Source organism: Bidens hawaiensis, unplaced genomic scaffold (genome assembly GCF_021521415.1).
Source record: "Bidens hawaiensis isolate Kalapana, Puna unplaced genomic scaffold, B.hawaiensis_p1.1 tig00032066_1, whole genome shotgun sequence".
NCBI lineage: Eukaryota > Viridiplantae > Streptophyta > Magnoliopsida > Asterales > Asteraceae > Bidens > Bidens hawaiensis.
Genome location: NW_027495432.1, coordinates 39,356 through 59,979, shown reverse-complemented (window position 1 = coordinate 59,979; position 20,624 = coordinate 39,356). Strand labels below are relative to the sequence as shown.

Here is a 20,624-nt window from a genome sequence, read left to right as displayed (position 1 = left end):
GGGGAAGGATGCAAGGGGAAGAGGAATGACAATAACAGGTGTGACATCTGCCCTGATCCGACCCGACCCAGGTACCCGTTTCTCTGACCCGATCTCTTTCTTTTATGATTTATTTATACTTATATTTTACTTTTAATAATAATATATACTTTTCCTTCCCGCCTCTTTTTCTCTCTTTCTTTCCGCCGTCCCGTCCCTCTCCTTCTCTCTTTCCGCCTTCTTTTTCCTCTTGTCGCCGTCCCGCCCTTACGCCTTGTTTCCCTTCTAACTCTTTGCTTGTCCTTTGTTCCTTCCCGCCTAAGGTTGTCTGCGCAGCTCCACGCGCCAGACCCCTTACAAGGAAGCCTGCGTGTAGACCATCTGTTCCAGCGATACGCGAGACGAACTCTTCTCGCAGCGCGCTAAGAATTGTAATTCTTCTCGCAGCGCGCTAAGAACGGTAGTTCTTCCCGCGACGCGCTAAGGATTTGTAGTTCTTCTCGCAGCACGCTAAGAACGGTAGTTCTTCCCGCGACGCGCTAAGGATTTGTAGTTCTTCTCGCAGCGCGCTAAGAATAGTAGTTCATCCCTCGACGCGCGAAGAATTATAGTTCTTCCCGCGGCGCGCTAGGAATTTTAGTTCCTCCCGCGGCGCGCTAAGAAATGTGATTCTTCCCGCGGCGCGCCTTAGCTTTCTCGCGCTAAACCCTTTGAGTTTTTCTTCTGTTTAACCCAGCCGTTTGCTTTTGTGATGTCTTATCTTTTGAGCTGTTGACCTAATCTGCTTTATGTCTGAAAAGTTACTTTCGGCGCAGCATGCGCACCAACCCCATTGGTTGGCAGATAAAGTGACTGACATAATCTTTTGAGATCTGCTTTTGCCATGCTTGACCTGTACCTTTATCTGATCCGCCCATGCCTTTTTACTGTTAACCTGTCAGCCTTTTCCTCTTTTTCCCTGCTACCATATCTTTTGATATCTTTACTTTTCAGAACTTTTTACTGTTGATATCTTTTCTTTTACTTTTGGAGATCTTTTCTAGGGTTTGTGTCCCCTAGGGTTTGCCTATATATAGTACTATTTTCTTAACACTTCACACACTACACTTATTCTCTTCCTCCCTTTTTGCTCTCTGCCGTTGTTCTTCAGCCGCCTCCCTCCTCTCTTGCCTCCGTCTTCCTCCCTGTTCTGCCCTGCTTTTCCGGTAATATATATATATAATAATTTACTTATTAATTATGCTAACTTATAATCAAGACTTAACCCGATCGTTAAAACAATAATCTTTACTTATAGGTTAACTTGCTTGTTTGGTTCTTGCTTTATCTATCATCGCATCCTTATCAAGTGAGTAATCTCGTACCTAATCCCTTTTTATTTTTAATGTTTTGGGATGTTCATGTGTTCATACAAACTTAGAGTCTTAAACTTGTTTATGAACTTTAGTCGCGCAGTATCCCATGTGTTGAGGACGTTTACTTGGCTGTTTATTTGTATGTGTGTATCATTAACCGCTTTGTTCGGCCTATTCCGAAGTTTTCATGGATCCATTAGATGAACACGGGAGACCTATCGTTTACGGTTTTCTTTGTTTACACTTGCACAGATGTTTTCTCGTTTTTGTGCTCAGTTGGGAGCACGGATTGAACCATGAACTATGAGCTATGATCTATCTAGGCTTGATCACAATCTGATTGCACCCTTGTTAAACCAGACATACACGTGTTGCGCGCAGATTTATTGTTATCTATGTATTGTATTAAACTTGATTTCTCACCAACACGCAAGTGTTTGACGTTTATTTTAACACATGTTCAGGTTTGCAGTAGCTGTTTTGGAGCTTGTGGACACGTAGGAAGTTTTCTTTATTTTTGACCTAGATTAAAATGTATCAAGACAAGTTATTGCTGTTCGGATATTATGATTTATAATATATTGATTTATGTTGATTTATATTTGTGTTTGTTTTGCGCGTGTGCGAATGAATGTATTTATTAAATATTGACACCCAATAGTGTCACGAGTAATGAAACAATATGTGGCGCCCCGATGTATAATCCGCCTTTGGTCGGGGTGTTACAGATTGGTATCAGAGCTCGTTGACTTTAGGATAGGTGGTTAGACGTAACGGCCTAGAATACCTAAGAGTCCCTTCTCGCGCATGAGAGAAATCTCATGTTTGCGCGCTTATTGTTAATTACTCGTTATTTATGAATATGCTCGCGCTTGCGCAGTATATGATTTTATGTTTTATTTCGCGATATTTCGATTTTTGTTGAATTTCGATTTTTATTGATTTTACTTACATATTCGTTTGTTGGATTTGAAAATCCGAAAAGTCATGGTGATACATGAATAGTTGATTTTCAATTTCCATTTACGATTATGTTCTGAGGTTGGAGACTTGAAAAGTCATGGTGATACATGAATTGTCAACCTCCAATACTCATTTTCTTGTATATTTTATTGAGGATTGAAAAGTCATGGTGATACATGAATCGTCAATCTCCAATACTCGTTTGCTCGTATATTTTAAATTGGGAATTCGGAAAGTCATGATGATACATGAATTGTCGATTCTTGATTCGAATTTGTTACCTTTATTAAGTCTGCATTTAGGGTCATTTATTTTACTTTAACTTTTGACTGTAACTGACTCCGTGAAACCAAGCTTTATAAGATTAAAACTTTGCGCTAAAACCAAGATATTAACTAAAATTAAAATTTTTATAGAATGCCTCCGCTATCTCGCCGATTTCAGAGAAGAGAAGCCTCGCGCATGCGTAGACAGCAACGTTCCCAGGAAATGGCCGCCGCGATAGCCCAAGCCTTGAGCCAAAATAATACCTCCAGTTATAACATTAAGTCCTTTAACGCGGGTAACCCTCCAAAGTTCACAGGTCTTGAAGGAGCCACCGTGATGCTCCAGTGGCTTGAGAAGATAGAAAACACTTTCCTCCACACCCAATGCCCCTCAGACGGACGAACCCTATATGCTTCCAGTGTCCTGGAATCCAGAGCGCTTACATGGTGGAATGGAGTAGCTCATGCGCGTGGCGCAGAGGCTGCTTCTAGCATGACATGGGAGGAATTTAAGGAAATTCTGACGCGAGAATTCTGCCCTTCCAACGAAGTTAAGCGCCTGGAGGAAGAATTCTGGAACTTGAAGCAATACAGCGGTGAAGCGCGCGAGTACGCGACGCGTTTCCACGAGCTAAGCTTACTGGTCCCTCACCTTGTTACCCCTTCCCGCCGAGCCATAGAGAAATTCCTTGGGGGTCTCCCCATGGAAATTCAAGATTCTGTATGGGCCAGAAACCCAGTAACCCTCTCTGACGCCATCGAGTTGGCCGCTGTGCTCAGCGACAACCATGTCAGAGCAGGAACCCTGTTCCTGCGGGGAACAGAAAAGACCAAACTCACCAAGACTGTTCCTGAACCAACAGAAACCAAACCAGAACCCTCAAACCGTAACAACCTCAAGCGCAGGCGCAAAGCCTATGCGCTTACCAACCCGCCCATTGTCCAGCAACCCATCTACCAACCTCCAGTTTACGCGCCTAACCCACTAACAGCCTACCCAACACCCCCTGTAGTTCACAACTATGCCTTAACCAATCCAGCACTCCCTGCCCCGCCACTTAAGAAACCTTACACAGGAAACCAACCCCTTTGCCCAACCTGTAGACTTCACCACCCAACTCAGACCCCGTGTCGACAATGTAACCGATGTGGCCGCATTGGTCACTCAACCGAATACTGTAGAGTCCCTCCCGCCAACCCAATTGCGCCAACACCACCAGTCTACCCGCAGAACCCACAACCAACATACCAAAACCCACGACCCAGATCGTGCTTTAACTGCGGTGATCCCAGTCATTTCCGGAACGCGTGCCCGAGACTACAAGTGCAAATCACACAAGCGAATCCGGTGAACCAGATTTCAAACCAAGTGATGCGTGGACGAGCTTTTAACATAACCGCGCACCAAGCGCAAGCGATTAATGACGTAGTTAATGGTACATTTTTGCTTAACGGATTTTATGCTTCTGTACTTTTTGATACTGGCGCCGATCGAAGTTTTATCTCTCGCGCCTTCGAGCAGAAGCTTGCGCGACCGCGCAACGATTTAAAAGAAAATTTTTCAGTTGAATTGGCTAACGGTGAAACTGTTTTAATTAACTCGGTGATTAAAGATTGCACGCTTAACCTTAACGAAAACGATTTTCTGATTGACCTCATCCCCATGCCTCTTGGAAGCTTTGATGTTATCATTGGTATGGACTGGCTCTCGAAGAATCGCGCCGAAGTTATTTGCGCCAAGAAAATGATTCGCATACCTCGAGAAAATGGTGATCTTCATATCTACGGCGAGAAACCCTCCCGCGGTCTTAAACTTATGTCTTGCGCCGAAGCCCAAAAACTCATGCGGAAGAAGTGTATTGCATTTTTAGCACATGTGGTTAAACCTGCTGAAGAAAAGGAGCTTCGCGATATCCCTGTTGTGCGTGATTTCCCTGAAGTTTTTCCTGATGATCTTCCTGGTATCCCTCCCGCTCGTGAAGTCGAGTTCCGTATTGATCTTGTCCCTGGTGCTTCCCCCGTAGCTAAATCTCCTTATCGTCTTGCACCCGCTGAGATGCAAGAATTGGCAAGCCAACTTCAAGAGTTGACTGCTAAAGGATTCATTCGCCCTAGCTCTTCGCCCTGGGGTGCTCCGGTGTTGTTCGTTAAAAAGAAAGATGGATCGTTTCGCATGTGTATTGATTACCGCGAGTTGAACAAACTCACCATTAAAAACCGGTATCCCTTACCGCGTATTGACGACCTCTTTGATCAACTCCAAGGTGCCTCTTGTTTCTCGAAGATTGATCTCCGCTCTGGCTATCACCAGTTGCGCATCCGCGATGAAGATGTCCCGAAGACTGCTTTTCGAACTCGTTATGGCCATTTTGAATTCTTGGTCATGTCCTTCGGTTTGACCAACGCACCCGCCGTTTTCATGGATCTAATGAATCGGGTGTGTAGGCCTTTCTTGGATAAATTCGTGATTGTGTTTATCGATGATGTTCTGGTGTATTCTAAGACCAAGGCCGAGCACGAGCAACATCTTCGGTTGGTATTGCAAAAGCTTAGAGCTGAGCAGCTCTATGCTAAGCTTTCCAAGTGTGAATTTTGGTCTGATGAAGTACAGTTTCTTGGTCATGTTGTAAACAAGATGGGTATTCATGTCGACCCATCCAAAATTGAAGCAATCAAGAACTGGATTACGCCATCCACTCCTTCTGAGATCCGTTCCTTTCTGGGCTTAGCTGGTTATTACCGGCGCTTCATTTCGAACTTCTCGAAGATCGCTTTGCCTTTAACAGCTTTAACGCACAAAGGTAAACCGTATATTTGGGGCTCGAAGCAAGAAGAAGCCTTTCTAACGCTCAAGCGTTTGTTGTGTGAAGCTCCTGTCCTTGCGTTACCTGAGGGTAATGAAGATTTTGTCGTGTACTGCGATGCCTCCAACCAAGGTCTCGGTTGTGTTCTTATGCAACGAGGCAAGGTTATCGCTTACGCATCAAGGCAACTCAAGGTTCATGAAAAGAATTATACAACTCACGATCTCGAACTTGGTGCAGTTGTTTTTGCCTTAAAGATCTGGAGACACTACCTTTATGGTACTAAGTGTATCCTTTACACTGACCATAAAAGCCTTCAGCATATCTTTGATCAAAAGGAACTTAACATGAGGCAACGCCGATGGAACGAACTCATCAGCGATTACGATTGTGAGATCCGGTATCATCCTGGTAAGGCTAATGTGGTAGCCGATGCGCTCATCCGAAAACCCTGCCAGCTTAACTGCATTTTGCCGCGCACGCAGCTTCACTTCGCGCCGATTCAAAGCAACCTTGAATCGCGTATTCGTGACGCGCAGCGCGCATCCATCAGTAATGGTAACCTTCGCGCCGAGTTAGCGTGTGGCGCGGAAGCGCATTTTGTGCCCAATCTGAGTGGAATTCTCTGCTATCTCAATCGCATCTGGATTCCCTTTGATGAGAATCTTCGCGCTGATATCCTGAGTGAAGCGCACAAATCTCGGTATTCTATTCATCCTGGCGCTGATAAGATGTACAAGGATTTGCGCATAACTTATTGGTGGCCCGGTATGAAGAAGGATATTGCTGTGTTCGTAGCTAGATGCCTGACTTGTTCTAAGGTAAAAGCTGAACACCAACGCCCATCTGGTTTGCTCGAACAACCAGAAATTCCTACGTGGAAATGGGAATGTGTAGCGATGGACTTTATTACCAAGTTACCTTTGACAGCAAGCAAACATGATAGCATTTGGGTAATAGTGGATCGTTTGACTAAGTCTGCTCACTTTCTGCCCATTCGTGAAAACTACCGTGTTGAGCAACTCGCGCAGCTTTATGTCAAGGAAATTGTCTGCCGCCATGGTACTCCTTTGAGCATCATATCCGATCGCGATGGCCGTTTTATATCTCGCTTTTGGAAATCTCTCCAATCTGCGCTAGGAACTCGCTTGGACATGAGTACGGCATATCATCCCCAGACTGACGGTCAGTCTGAGCGAACTATTCAGACTCTTGAGGATATGCTTCGATCTTGTGTTCTTGATTTTGGAGGTAATTGGGATTCACACCTGCCTTTGATTGAGTTCTCTTATAATAACAGCTATCATTCCAGTATCGGTATGGCCCCATTTGAAGCACTTTACGGTCGTAAGTGCCGCTCCCCGATCTGCTGGAGCGAAGTGGGTGAAACTCAAATCACAGGACCCGAACTTGTTCAAGAGACAACCGATAAGATCGCCAAGATCCGTGATCATCTGCTGACTGCCAGAAGCCGACAGAAGAGTTACGCAGATCGCAGGCGAAAGCCTCTCGAATTTCAAGTTGGTGATCTTGTTCTCCTCAAAGTGTCGCCTTGGAAGGGTGTTGTCCGCTTTGGGAAGAAAGGTAAGCTTGCTCCTCGTTATGTTGGACCATTTAAGATTCTCGCGCGTGTGGGAAAAGTTGCCTACAGACTTGACCTGCCGCCCGCGCTCAGTAATGTGCATCCAACGTTCCATGTATCCAATCTCAAGAAGTGTTTAGCTGACGAGAACCTTCACATTCCACTTGATGAAGTTCAAGTTGATGAAACTATGCATTTCGTTGAGAAGCCTGTTGAGATTATGGATCGCGAGGTTAAGCAAACCAAGCGCAGTCGTATCCCTATCGTGAAAGTTCGCTGGGAGTCCAAGCGCGGAGCCGAGTTTACATGGGAAAGGGAAGATCAAATGAAGATCAAGTAACCGCACCTGTTCTCTGCGCAACCTACTTCGAGATAAATTTCGGGACGAAATTTCTTAAAGTAGGGGAGACTGTGACATCTGCCCTGATCCGACCCGACCCAGGTACCCGTTTCTCTGACCCGATCTCTTTCTTTTATGATTTATTTATACTTATATTTTACTTTTAATAATAATATATACTTTTCCTTCCCGCCTCTTTTTCTCTCTTTCTTTCCGCCGTCCCGTCCCTCTCCTTCTCTCTTTCCGCCTTCTTTTTCCTCTTGTCGCCGTCCCGCCCTTACGCCTTGTTTCCCTTCTAACTCTTTGCTTGTCCTTTGTTCCTTCCCGCCTAAGGTTGTCTGCGCAGCTCCACGCGCCAGACCCCTTACAAGGAAGCCTGCGTGTAGACCATCTGTTCCAGCGATACGCGAGACGAACTCTTCTCGCAGCGCGCTAAGAATTGTAATTCTTCTCGCAGCGCGCTAAGAACGGTAGTTCTTCCCGCGACGCGCTAAGGATTTGTAGTTCTTCTCGCAGCACGCTAAGAACGGTAGTTCTTCCCGCGACGCGCTAAGGATTTGTAGTTCTTCTCGCAGCGCGCTAAGAATAGTAGTTCATCCCTCGACGCGCGAAGAATTATAGTTCTTCCCGCGGCGCGCTAGGAATTTTAGTTCCTCCCGCGGCGCGCTAAGAAATGTGATTCTTCCCGCGGCGCGCCTTAGCTTTCTCGCGCTAAACCCTTTGAGTTTTTCTTCTGTTTAACCCAGCCGTTTGCTTTTGTGATGTCTTATCTTTTGAGCTGTTGACCTAATCTGCTTTATGTCTGAAAAGTTACTTTCGGCGCAGCATGCGCACCAACCCCATTGGTTGGCAGATAAAGTGACTGACATAATCTTTTGAGATCTGCTTTTGCCATGCTTGACCTGTACCTTTATCTGATCCGCCCATGCCTTTTTACTGTTAACCTGTCAGCCTTTTCCTCTTTTTCCCTGCTACCATATCTTTTGATATCTTTACTTTTCAGAACTTTTTACTGTTGATATCTTTTCTTTTACTTTTGGAGATCTTTTCTAGGGTTTGTGTCCCCTAGGGTTTGCCTATATATAGTACTATTTTCTTAGCACTTCACACACTACACTTATTCTCTTCCTCCCTTTTTGCTCTCTGCCGTTGTTCTTCAGCCGCCTCCCTCCTCTCTTGCCTCCGTCTTCCTCCCTGTTCTGCCCTGCTTTTCCGGTAATATATATATATAATAATTTACTTATTAATTATGCTAACTTATAATCAAGACTTAACCCGATCGTTAAAACAATAATCTTTACTTATAGGTTAACTTGCTTGTTTGGTTCTTGCTTTATCTATCATCGCATCCTTATCAAGTGAGTAATCTCGTACCTAATCCCTTTTTATTTTTAATGTTTTGGGATGTTCATGTGTTCATACAAACTTAGAGTCTTAAACTTGTTTATGAACTTTAGTCGCGCAGTATCCCATGTGTTGAGGACGTTTACTTGGCTGTTTATTTGTATGTGTGTATCATTAACCGCTTTGTTCGGCCTATTCCGAAGTTTTCATGGATCCATTAGATGAACACGGGAGACCTATCGTTTACGGTTTTCTTTGTTTACACTTGCACAGATGTTTTCTCGTTTTTGTGCTCAGTTGGGAGCACGGATTGAACCATGAACTATGAGCTATGATCTATCTAGGCTTGATCACAATCTGATTGCACCCTTGTTAAACCAGACATACACGTGTTGCGCGCAGATTTATTGTTATCTATGTATTGTATTAAACTTGATTTCTCACCAACACGCAAGTGTTTGACGTTTATTTTAACACATGTTCAGGTTTGCAGTAGCTGTTTTGGAGCTTGTGGACACGTAGGAAGTTTTCTTTATTTTTGACCTAGATTAAAATGTATCAAGACAAGTTATTGCTGTTCGGATATTATGATTTATAATATATTGATTTATGTTGATTTATATTTGTGTTTGCTTTGCGCGTGTGCGAATGAATGTATTTATTAAATATTGACACCCAATAGTGTCACGAGTAATGAAACAATATGTGGCGCCCCGATGTATAATCCGCCTTTGGTCGGGGTGTTACAACAGGGGGAGGGTTGCCTAGTGGTTTTTTTATTTCAGTTTAAGAATGCTTTTGCATATTGTGTTTTGTACGACTTAGGTACTTTTGGTACGACTTATGTAACTAGATAATGTATAACAAATGCTATGTTTCAGCATTTTGTTAAAACTCTGGTTGGTTGCAGCATCTAATGTATTTTGGCAACTTGTATTTTCGTAGTTTGGAAACCTATGTAACTTGGCAGTTTGAAAACTTATGTATTTTGATTATCTTAGTAGTTTTTTATGATGATCAGTTACTTATGGAAACTTATGTACTTAATTTGATCATTTAAATAGTTTTGAAATCATGCTATGATATGATATTTTTTACTGGCAAATTTAAATTCAGCCTTAATGAGTTCGATCGAGCCGAACGCAAATTTAAATTCAGCCTTATGTTTTCACCTCAGGTTCGATTCATGTTGGTTCACTTTTTTGCAGCTATTTATTTGTTCTTTTGGACTTGTTTTGCAGCCATTTGTTTAAAAAACGATGATGTAGAAGATGAGTTCATTTCTTCGGTTGATTCATTGATTCAAATGGTTCAATCAATGGCTTTAAGTTTTAAGGTTTCTAATTGAAGCTTGAGAGGGATAGAGATTAGGGTTCAGTGATCGATCGTCAAAGTGTTTATGTTGAGGTGTTAAAAGGGTTGTGTGTTTCCAGATGTTAAATAAAATGATAAATATAATATATTTACACATCAGCGGGTCCACATTAAACGTCATCCGTCCAGCTCAGCAAACACTAACGATGTTAAAGTTCTTTTAACGGGGGATTGTTGTAGGAAAATATATTGAAAGTTGGGATTGCTAGAAATTACATTTGAAGTTGGGCTCACCACCGGCCAAAATGTAAAAGTTGGGATTATTAAAATCCAATAATCCTAATTTTTCGAAATTTACTTTTTCTGTTTTCTTTGGTTTAAGAAATAGAAAAAAGAAACAAAAATGTCCTATAACCTTATTGTTTTTTTCTTTTTACCATTTGCTGATTTCTATATTATGAAAGCAAAAGTAAAACAAGCCTAAAAAATCAATAGTAAACCACATTTGTTCCGATCATTTAACATTTTAGATATAATTGCACTCGGTTTTAACTTTTATAAACATTGAACGACACAAATCAAGCACCCACTGTGTTTTATCTGATCTCATTAATTTACATGGTATTGATGGAATCCCATAAGTTTGACAATAACAGTCTCACGTTTAAAAAAACTATGCATTTTATTAAACAAGACTAGTATTTTTTATTTTTAGATTGTATACCTTTTATAATCATATTGGACACACGCATAAACTTATTTAACATAATCTAACAATACTATTAAAGCAATACTTATTGTCCACATGTCATTCAACTAGCCTCTCCACATCAATTGTCCACATGTCATTCAACTAGCCTCTCCACATCAATGTCACATCATTGCCAATTCATCTATTTCCTTTCCTAATCTTGTATATTATTAAATCAAAAATTATGTTAATGATGGGAATCGAACCCTGACACAAAACCGAGATGGAAACTTAACAAATGCAACAATGGCCAACCAACCAATGACTACTGATGTTCAGTTAGTTGAATACAAATCCTATACATTGAAAGAACCATTGTAAATGGAAGGTTTTTGTAATTATGGCAATGACTGAATTTCGAAACTTTATACTAATAACAATTGTTGTTTTATATTTAATTGAAGTTTTATATTTTTCTTTTCTCTCATATATTCCGGCTAATCTAGATCTAGATCTAGATTTGTATTAATCATTTTCCGGTAAGTTTATATTTTATAATAAACTTCCGATTGTTGATACATGTATTTCCGACAACATTATATTTTCTTCCGGTTATTTTTTCCTCTAACATTTTTATCTTTATTTTCATTGTTAACTACTTTTATTAAAATCAGTTTAGGTTGTAAATCAAAAACCGCGATGAAGCTAATATGTGGACGTATTTACGTTTTTCCGGTAAGTTTTCTCGGTTATTTGTTATACCTATAACAATGGTTGTTTTATATTTATTTGAAGTTTTATATTTTTCTTTCCTGTTTTTTTGTTTTACATGTTATTCTTCTAGGTTCTAAATAAAAATCACCTCTATCCATGGACAATATCATTATTTCGTGTTTCCGGTAAGACACATTTAAATTATCCGGTTACAAATTATAATTATAATCTTCCATAATATCAATGTTATAACGAAACTTTATTATTTCAGATTATTTACTCGATTGATTTACGGAATATTTCAATTTACCTTCTAAATCAAAATCTGAGATACCATGGTTATTATCATTATATTGTTTTTTCCGGTAAGACATTCAATTTTTTCGGTTATAAATTAAATATCAAATTTTCCATAATATCAACATTAATATTCTACTTTATAATTTCAGGTTAATGTCCCGACTGATACAAGTTAATTTTCATGGATGGAGCATTATCTTATAAAATTTATTTTTTATATTGATGTATATTTCTTTTTTGAATATTCAATTATATTCATTATTTGTATATAAAATAATATATAGATGTATATAGGAGATACCTTGATGTGTATTTTTTTCCAGTGTGCCTTAATATACATAAATTACACATTCAAGTATCCAATTAATACAATTTATTGAGTTTGACTATCCTTATTTGTTTAAATAACTAATAAGGATAGTCAAACTCAATTAATTGTATCAATGGTTTTAATACAATTTAATTAACATATTTAAACTCCTTTTAAGTTTGGAATTTAACCAATCTTTCAACAAAGTTTTAAAGGTTTTAATACTCTCTATAATTTTAACTCATTTCAAAATATTTTCATATTTTTTGAAGTTATCAAATTAACCGATTTGATTTTCATTTTTGTAATTATTTCTAAATTAATTAGTCATATTAGTAAAATTAAAACATATTTGATTTTAATTTTTGTAATTTGGCATTAACTAAATTAAGTTATCATTTTAATATTTAAAAAACTTATTGTCAAACTAAAAATATACTTGTCATAATTGTAATGTAATCTTACTTTAATTTAAGTGAATATTAATTATTAATTAATACTAAAATAATAACCGTGTTATTTTAGAACACAATATTCAAATTGACATAATTTCTAATAATCAATACTTAATATATCATAAATTAAATAACCGTTTTATCAACATTTATAAATATATTTGGCACATATGATTTATTAAATATTATTAAATATGACAACTTTCATAATTAATTAACATTATTATTCCTATGAATCAAGATATTTCAAATTATTTCTATCTTTATATAGATGACCAAATTTAAACTTAAAACAACAAAATTTAAACTCCTTTTAAATTCGGAAATTGACCAATCTTTCAACAAATTTTAAAGGTTTTAATACTCTCCATAATTTTAAACTGATTTCAAAATCTTTCCATATTTTTTTTGAAGTTTTCAAATTAACCGATTTGATTTTCAATTTTGTAATTATTTCTAAATTAATTAGTCATATTAGTAAAATTAAAACCGATTAGATTTTAACTTTTGTGATTTGGCATTAACTAGAATAAATTATCATTTTAATATTCAAAAAACTGATTGTCAAACTAAAAATACTTATCATAATTGTAATGTAATCTTACTTTAATTTACGTGAATATTAGTTATTAATTAATACTAAAATAATAACCGCGTTATTTTAGAACACAATATTTAAATTGACATAATTTCTAATAATCAATACTTAATATATCATAAATTAAATAACCGTTTTATCATCATTTTTAAATATTATTTGGCACATATGATTTAGTGAATATTATTAAACATTACAACTTTTCATAATTTATTAATATTATTATTCCCATGAATCAATATATTTCAAATTATTTCTATCTTTATATGGAAGACCATATTTAAACTTAAATTCCGGTCACTTATAAGTTTACCATTCGATATCGTATTCTTCATTGATATTCCATCATAACTACATCCAAATTTCAATATTTTCGCTACAGCCATGTAATTCATTATCATCATCATCATCATCATCATCATCATCGTACTCAGTATATCCCACCAATAGCAATGCTATGGTAGGGTCTGATGAGGGTAAGATGTACACAACCTTACCTCTACCCCATAGGGATAGAGAGGCTGCTTCCGATGAGACCCCCGGCTCGATAGTAGTTTTGCATCAAGCCTTGGACATAAGGCACATAGCACTCAATCATCGGGACACCGGCTGATTGGTGCATGTGCCCTTGTCTTTCGGCTATCAAAGCCACCACATGATGCCTGAATAACCTTCCCCCACTTTTAACGTTATTTTCACGAGATTAGTAAAATAACGTCAAAATTAGTGCAATTTTACTTTTGCCCACCCGAGAGTTCACACATATATACATTATATGCGTGCACCGCCAGCAGGGCAATACAGCCATGTAATTGTTTTAGCGAATTATTAATATACATTTCACTTTGTTTTTCAGAAATTAAATTAATCACATATTAATTTCTTATTGTTATTATTTATAGTAGATTCAATTGATTATGAGATTCCACACCCGAAACATAATTTTCTTTTTATATTCACAGTTTTAAATTTGGTTATGTATGTTTAATTTTTTTTTAATTTGTGTTCACAAAATATTACTGTCACTAAATTTCTTAATAATGTATAATAAACACGTATTATATTTTTATCCATTTTAACTAAAAAGTTTTTTAAACAAAATATAAATCTTCTAATTATAACGTCCAAACAATTTGATAGTCTAAGTATTCATAATGTTTTCAAAGAATATTAAAAATATTTGATAATTTATTTTCTATACAATTATATTTTGTTTTCATTGATTTTGTATCATATTTTCACATTTAATTATTTTTAAAGTCAACATAAAATTTTTTAATATTTCCAAAGTTATTAGAAAATTCATTTATTGTAAAACGCTTTTTAACAAAATATTAATGTCAGTGATTTAAAAGTTTGTTGCAAGATTGGTCAAAAATAAAAAAAAATTCGTAATTTTTTAAAGTTTGCTAATTCCATTTTTTTATATTTTACAACTATTTTGAAAATATTTCAAATCAAGTGTTTTAAAAGAGTATTAAATTTGTTAGGTATAAAATATTTTAAAATGATTTAAGTTAGAAGGATGTTTTATGTTATCATTTTACTTTGTTTGTTGTTGTATGTTATTTTGTTTTAATAACAACAAAAATTTAATAAAAACAACTTTATTAATGTTTAAATGTTACTCATTATTAAATATGTTATTATGGTATATTAATTTGAATGATATTGTTTTATTATATTTTTAGGTGGTGAAGCAAAATGAGTTTCTTTTGGTAGAATGTTTGAAGAAGTTGATGGTGGTTTAATATAAAAGAACATGGTTGTGTCTTTTGTTTATGTTTTATATACATTAACTTATTGTAACTTTTAAGATCTAGACAATGTAAATGGTTAACATTTTAGTCTGAAAGTTTGAAGAAGTATTGTGTTGCTTGAATTTGTTGTTTAAATTTGTTATGTTTGTTGACATGTTTTTCCACCCGTGTGTAATATACCTTATGAACATGTAACGGAGGGTTTTTTTTACCCTTATCAAAACAAGGTTGTGATCATGTTTGAGAATGGACAGTATAAGAATTTTAAGCCTAAACAATTATTGTCATGTGATGATTTGATCATGCTGAGAGAGCTTGACATGTTGAAGTTATCTAATACAAGAAAAGAAGTTGCACATCTCGATTTGAAAGCGGAAGTGAGTTTGGAGGTCAAATGGTTAGAACAATGTTGTAAATATGAAAGTGATTATGAAGATTTTCCACCTGCGTGTCACACGGGTCTATTTTCTACCTGGGTTTGTTTGGTTTATATTTTATATAATCTGCTATTGTGTTGTAACAATTTTCAGTTGTGTTAGGAAAAGGGATTTTCTTTTAGTTGAAGTTTTCAATATATTGATGATGGTTTAATAGCAAAGAACATTATTAGTTATTTTGTTAATGTGTTTTGGTTATTATGTTCAAATGAACTTCATGTAATTTAGAAGTTTTAATATTAAGATAATGTAAATCTATAACTTTTTGGTTGGTATGGTGATGCGTTTAGTGACAATGTAAATCTATCAAGTTTTAATAGTTAAAGAAATATTATGTTTGTTTAAATTGATGTTTGAGTTGATTATATTTAGTGACATGTTATTCCACCCGCGTGTCACACGGGTATATATCCTAGTTCATATTAAAAGAAAAAAGAACTATACAAAAGGTGTTACTAGTCAACTTACCCGACTAATACAAAGTATTACCCAACCTGTATATGATGGATCACTGATTTTGTTGTCAAGGGCCCCAACTGTCTGATAAAAGATATGGCTTATAACATGTGTATATGTAAATAAACAAGATTAATATTTTTGAAAAAGGATAAATTTTATAATCATATTTAAGACAAACATTATACACATGTTATAAGCCATCAACCTAATCCCCAAACATTTCAAACTTCAGGGTTTGTCCAACTCTTTGGAAGGCTTAAAACGAAACAAGAATTCGAAGCCTTTTTCGAATTTTATTGTTGCAAACAAATCAACTAACTACTAATATGTTTGTCTTTTTCATATAACTTAATGGTTATTTCATCATTTGGTATGTCATTTTTTTTTGTCTAGATGAGGTCTAAATTGGAGGTCTAATCAATTAGGGCTGTGCAACGGTTCAGAACCGCGAGAATCGAACCGGAACCGAACCGGAATCGATAACGAGTGAAAAATAGAACCGGAACCTATTATAATAAACCGGTTCGGTTCCAGAACCGCAAAATCCGGTTCTCGCTAATCGGTTCTGACTAGAACCTGTTCGATCATGTATTTATCAAATGAGTTATGCAAACTTTGCAAATTGTAAAACAAGTTTATACAATTGTATGTCTTCTTTCACGTTAAAACTAATTTAGATTACAACATGATCATCCGTTATATTTTTTATTAAAACCTAAGTGTTGAAGTTAAATAAATCATTAGCAACGATAATAGATTAATGGAGGATCATATCATTTTATATTAAACTACCTCGATAGCTTAAATCAAAATTGATCATGATTGCTAGTTCTTGAACGTAAAGAAAGAAGATTTGAACTAAAAAATGTTGGAATGGATGACGGTTAATAAGTTACTCTATAAAAATGGGGACTGGTAAATTTATTTAAAACGTTTTGAATATTCCGGTTCTTCGGTTCTAAGTCTAGAACCGCCGGTTTTACCCGGAACCGAACCGGGAACCGTTTAATGTAAATTCTGAGAACCTAGAACCAAACCGGTACACACATTAGCGGTTTTGAGGCACCGGTTCGGTTCCGGTTCTTTGGTTCTAACGGTTCCGAACCGTTTTTTGCTCACCCCTATAATCAATGTAGGCTTAAAGCCTTAGCTTGAGTTTATTTCCCATAGAGATCGGCCATGTCAAGCCCATTAACGCTTTAGCGGCTTCAAGGCCCGGTTTACCAGCTTCATAATTTCTTGATTTAGCTTGTGCACACGTCCACCAAACTCTAGTTAGAAAATTCTTCAAAAAAAACCTGAAATGTTAGCATTAACGGCAGGTTAATTCGTTTAAAGGAAAGAAATGTGAAAGATTGATTGAATGACATCAAGCCCACACCTTAAATAGAGTATCAATGAGCCCAATATCATGAAAATCTATGTAGGTACTAGCGAGAGGTGAAAAAAAAAACTGAACCCGGAACCGGACCCGAAATAAAAACCCGGAACCGGTTTTTTTTAATACCCGAACCCCTACCCGACCCTACCCGTAGGGTACGGATAGGGTATGCATTTCGGTACTATAACACGAACCCGAACCGGACCCGATTTTTACCCGGTAATATCCGAAAACCCGAACCAGTTTCATACCCGGAACCGGGTTTTTCCAATACCCTAAACCGGGTATTTCAAATACCCGAAATATACCTTAAAAATACCCGAAAAATACCTCTAAAAAGTGCAAACTTAAAAAAAATCAAATCTATACCCGGAAAAAAACCCGAAAAAACCAACAAATAGGGTTTTTTCAATACCCAAAAATATGGTATTCAAATACCCGGTTTTAGAATACCCGGTTCTATACCCGACGCGAACCCGATGCACAGGGTATGGTTTTTAGAGTCACGCCTAATAAAACATTTCTAATAAACGAGCCAATGTTTCACTTATCGAGCTCAAGCTAGCCCGCAAACCTAAACGAGCATGTTTATTACATAACTTTTATTAGTTATGTTAAGCATATATATTTTACACTATACTTATTATTGTAGATAAAGTTATGATAAAAATAATTAAATGACTTAGTGAATCAATATTGAAAGAAGTTGACTTCCTTCAAAATTTTAAATCTTCATTCCAAACTTTCTCAAACATTTGAGGGGGGGTTGGTTAGAAACTAGTCAACTTATTAACAATTAACCACCTCTTATAATAAAAAAATGACAATCACATCAAAAATATATCATCATCATAACATAGGTATCCATCCACAGCTCAGTTTGTAGCTTCTAGAAAGATACATGTACCCATCCATGGTTTTAACTTTTAACCTACATATTCACAACAAAAAAACACCCAAAAAAATTGGAGCTTTTAGCATTCATCATCATCATCATCATCATCATCATCATTGTACTCAGTATATCCCACCAATAGCAAAGCTATAGTAGGGTCTGAGGAGGGTAAGATGTAGACAGCCTTACCTCTACCCTATAAGGATAGAGAGGCTGCTTCCGGTGAGACCCCCGGCTCGATAGTAGTTTTGCATCAAGCCTTGGACATAAGGCACATAGCACTCAATCATCGGGACACCGGCTGATCGGTGCATGTACCCTTGTCTTTCGGCTATCAACGCCACTACATGATGCCTGATTAACTGTCCGTCACTTTTAACGTTATTTTCACGAGATTAGTAAAATAACGTCAAAATTAGTGCAATTTCACTTTTGCCCACCCGAGGGTTCACACATATATACATCATATGTGCGCACCGCAAGCAGGGCTAGGAGCTTTTAGCATTCATGAGAAAAAAAAATAATAAATACACAAAAACTAAAAAAAAAAAAAACTACAAAATATTGGCAACTTGAGAATCCAATCTATGCTGCAACTCCTTAACCTTCAATGAAAGTTCAGATTTCTGCTCCTTATAATTCTGAAGCAAATAATCTTTCCCTTTTATCAAATCCTTCAACTCCCCTATTTCCTTTCTCAACATCTCAACTTTATCAACTTCATTCCCTCCTATCCCTGTATCCAAACACTCCAAATCTCGAAACCCTTTCGCACTCCCGATCGCCTTTCTCAACCTCTGAATCTCCCTCTCTGAGTCAAACAGATCCCGGTTTGCAGCTTCTAAAAGCGACTGCAAGTGGTCTGCACGCGTTCGTTGTGAAGTTAAACTGCTTTGCAGCTCGGCTATTTGATCTTGCATTTCAAGAATCATGTCGTCGCGTTTTTTTAACTGTTGTCTTAGTTTTTGAATTACTTCGCGTTTTGTGAAAATGTCGGAACTGGATTCGGATATGCATGGGGAATCAATCCGTTGGGGTGGGTCGAGTCGGTCGGGTGAGGTTGACCATATTTGACTGTTTTGTTTGGTGTATACGGGTGCTGAAACTGAAACGGTGGTTAAAGAGAGTGATGGTTCGGGTTCTGTGTGTAGCCGACCACTGTATTGTGGCTTGGTCTCGGTGTCACCTTCGTTTCCTGTTTAACAAATAACAAATATTCACTCACAGTTTTTATCATAAAATTTTTATATAAAAATAACAATCATTATATAAATATGTATTAAATTACAATCTTCGAATTATATAATAAGCTTGTTTAGGCTCACAAGCCAGCTCGAGCTCGTTTAAGCTCGTCCCAGTTCGAACTTTTAGCGAGCGAATTTCGAGTAGCTCAAGCTCGGGGTCAGTTCAGCTCAGCACCTTTACAACCCTATTAATACACCTAGGGCGGTTGTTTACTTCATCATACATGATATCTATAAGTGAAACAAATTACCTAATAATTACCCCTTCTTTTAACCCCCCTTAAGTTTCTTTAAAAACAAAATTCATAATATGATCCTTTATTCCTTTTGGTCAATTTATCAATCGATTTCTTGAGTAACATTTGTTAAGCACAAAACTCTTATTACATGATTATTACAGCTTCAAACAATATATGCTAAAGCCCATTTCTTGCAGCCAATTCGACTACCTATAAAATATTAAAACAGATCCTTTAAATCTACCTACATAATATCATACCTGAAACGCAATTATAGCAACCGTCATCCTGTTCAAAACTATACAAACTCGAATGCAATCGACAATTTACAGGCTTCTTTCTGGCTGTATGTTTCCCATTCTCTGCAGTATAATTTATACACAACTTATAAAAACTAACATATTGCAAAGCAAAGACACAAATGAAGCAACTTGACAGCTTATAATACCTTTTAAACCATTGGTACTACTTTTTGGCTTCTTTGAGTCAAAAGCCTGTTTGAGCCTATAACCAAGACGAACAGATAGTGTACTCAATAACGCACCACCGGCTATCAGAATCCAGTTTGGGCCTTGACCCTGAAACATTTTCCCCTTTTGAGGGCTCAACATCTCATTGATATTTGGTGTCATTTTTTAAATTTTACCGATGCGATTCATGTAATAGTTCATGCATCAGATGAAACCTGAATTACTGTCGCATCATAGTGTCAGTACTATCCACATTGTAAGCATTAAGCGTGTCAACAAAAGAATAACTAACAAGATAGAAAGACGCTAACATAACACGACTGACACACTATCCATTATCCACACCATACGGACCGTATGACAGGCGAAAATTGGTCATATAGGTCGTATGATATGTTAGACTGACACGCACACCAATGACAGTCATAACGCATACGGCCTGTCTATGCGGAAAAAATATCGGAACTGGCCAAGGACCGATATTAGAGATATCGGTTATCATCAGTAAATTTGATGTAATGCAGAAGATAGCAATTTAACACTAGCAATTGAGTATACGTAGTCTGTTACCATTAACAAATTGCAACTTCCAAAAAACACTAACAATTGTAGGTGCAATAGAAATGGTGAAACGAGCAATAAGTTATAAAGTAGGGTTTAGGAAAATAATAAGTCGAAAAGGAAAGGAAAACAAGTGGAATGGAAGTGTTGAGTAATAAGAGAA

At 37.0% G+C, this 20,624-nt stretch overlaps 1 protein-coding gene across 1 annotated transcript; it reads right to left on the bottom strand.

Moving 5' to 3' along the window:
• Positions 1 to 18,444: 18,444 nt before the first annotated feature.
• Positions 18,445 to 20,151, bottom strand: LOC143582931 (uncharacterized). The gene is made up of 3 exons (XM_077065390.1): positions 19,879 to 20,151; positions 19,691 to 19,792; positions 18,445 to 19,142 (listed from the first exon to the last, which is right to left on the bottom strand). Exons 1-3 carry the CDS (start codon positions 20,060 to 20,062, stop codon positions 18,502 to 18,504), a joined length of 927 nt encoding a protein of 308 aa, XP_076921505.1. The 5' UTR covers positions 20,063 to 20,151; the 3' UTR covers positions 18,445 to 18,501.
• Positions 20,152 to 20,624: the final 473 nt, after the last annotated feature.

Bases quoted from the DNA above. Each gene is read 5' to 3' on its own strand.
- LOC143582931 (XM_077065390.1), bottom strand. From the start codon at position 20,062: ATGACACCAAATATCAATGAGATGTTGAGCCCTCAAAAGGGGAAAATG. The intron at 19,793-19,878 runs GTATTATAAGCT...ATTATACTGCAG, and splicing joins TAGTACCAATGGTTTAAAAG to AGAATGGGAAACATACAGCC. The intron at 19,143-19,690 runs GTATGATATTAT...TTTGTTAAACAG, and splicing joins TTGCTATAATTGCGTTTCAG to GAAACGAAGGTGACACCGAG.